This window comes from Saprolegnia diclina, assembly GCF_000281045.1.
Source record: "Saprolegnia diclina VS20 unplaced genomic scaffold supercont1.28, whole genome shotgun sequence".
NCBI classification, from domain to species: Eukaryota; Oomycota; class Saprolegniomycetes; order Saprolegniales; family Saprolegniaceae; genus Saprolegnia; species Saprolegnia diclina.
This window is the reverse complement of record NW_008246095.1, coordinates 616,699-618,410: the sequence shown is the minus strand read 5'-3', so window position 1 is coordinate 618,410 and position 1,712 is coordinate 616,699. Positions and strand designations below refer to the sequence as shown.

Genomic DNA, 1,712 nt, shown 5'->3' with positions numbered 1-1,712 from the left:
TCGAGTCGAGTTGTCTACTGCATGCCACGACGTCCTCTGTAAAAAAGCTGCAAAATCCTAAAAGGATTTCACGTGTCTTGTTGAAAGGTCACGAGCTCCCTCTTAGTACCTAACAACCAACCATCCCGCGATATTACGAGCTGTAAGCTGCAACCTGCACAGATCGCGTATCGGCATCTCGGCGCAAAGTCCCGGCAAAGATATGTATGGCGTTGCTCATACCTTACAAGGCCGTCAATACTCAAGGTGTATCACGAAACGGTATCCAATTCAAATCGGAAAATCCGGGGTGTGGCCCAAGACGGCGTGGGCCAAACGCGTCGCGGTACCACCTACATACGACATGGTCACCAACATGCCCGTGTGGCTCACGACGTATGAGCCCATGGCCATCGACACGATTCGCCACGCCGCCAAGCGTGTCAAGCACGCGCTGGGTCGGGCCCGGTGATTGCACGGTGCCGGCAATGGGTTCCGGGTGATCCGCGACTTTATGACCCCGAGCGGGCACTGGTTCACGTGGACACAACTCGCAGCGCACATGTGTCAAGGCAACCCCGCGACGCGCGTGCACCTCGACCGACAAGGTCGGATCGTCGTATCCGCCGCTGAAGGTACCGCGGCCGCCTACAAGCACCTGTGTGCCGTCTACGACCAAGTGCGCCGGCGATCCGACGGCGGCTCCGCCTGCTCGACGCCACGTCGCCCATACACCAGCGTTTCGCTGCGGCGGCATCGCTCCTCCTCGGGCAGCGCGGGTACCGGGTCCTCACCGCCGAGTACCCACTCGGCCTCCAGCTCAAGCCGACGTTTGCCTGAGCCCGCGACCAGCTCAAGACCTCCTCCCTCACCCGACCAACCTCTTATTTATCCGAACGTTGTATAGCCCCCTGAAGACTTGTCATTAGGCATGGACTGGGATGAAATAATAGTAACGTTATTCTATATAGTAAAACGTGAATATAGTTCCCTTTGACCAAGGGTATATACAGTGCGGGCAACATCTATAGCCTCAGGCAAAATTTCAGGAACCAATAAGATTCGTTTAACGCACGACGTGTCAAATCGAAGCCTGTGATTGGGTGATTCAATCGTGGGGTCAACGAGGCAAAACGGAGCTGCCGTCACTTTGAAGTCGTCAACAAAGTGAAAAATCGACAGGTACGCCGACGAAACTATATAGCCTCACTTCACCGCGGGGACTTCTGTGGGCGCGTACACGCTTTGCTGCGAGTATCTCGGTTACGATGGCCTCGCTGAATGCTTCTTTGATGTATATCTTACGTTCCGCGCTCCTCTAGCAATCGTAACCATGCCACGAGGGACGGTTTTGACGCCCAGCGAACGCGAGCGCATTTTGGCATTCAAAGAGTGCGGTTTGTCCAACAGAGCGATCGCCAAGAAGCTCAAGCGCTCACCCAAGGTTGTCAACAACTTTGTGAAGAACCCGAAGGCCTACAACACGGCGAAACGGCCGGGTCGCAAGCCAAAGCTTAGCCCGCGGGACCTTCGGCGCCTCATCACGGCGGCTTCCAAGGGCATTTTCACTGCCCGACAGCTACGTTTCGACCAGCAAGTGCCGCTGGGAGTTCGTCGCATCCAGCAGATACTCTCCAGTGTCCAGCATTTGCGCTGGGAGATGCGCCAGAAGATGCCATGGATGACCAAGGACCACATGATTCGACGCGAGATGTTTGCCGCAAAGCATCTCG

The 1,712-nt window shown here is 55.9% G+C and overlaps 1 protein-coding gene across 1 annotated transcript; it reads left to right on the top strand.

Annotated features, from left to right (window-relative positions):
• Nucleotides 1–343: 343 nt before the first annotated feature.
• On the top strand, nucleotides 344–819 carry SDRG_09076 (hypothetical protein; the record flags this gene model as incomplete). The annotated part of the gene is made up of 3 exons (XM_008614988.1): nucleotides 344–447; nucleotides 505–658; nucleotides 718–819. The coding sequence occupies 3 exons, from the start codon at nucleotides 344–346 to the stop codon at nucleotides 817–819; spliced, it is 360 nt and encodes a 119-aa protein (XP_008613210.1).
• Nucleotides 820–1,712: the final 893 nt, after the last annotated feature.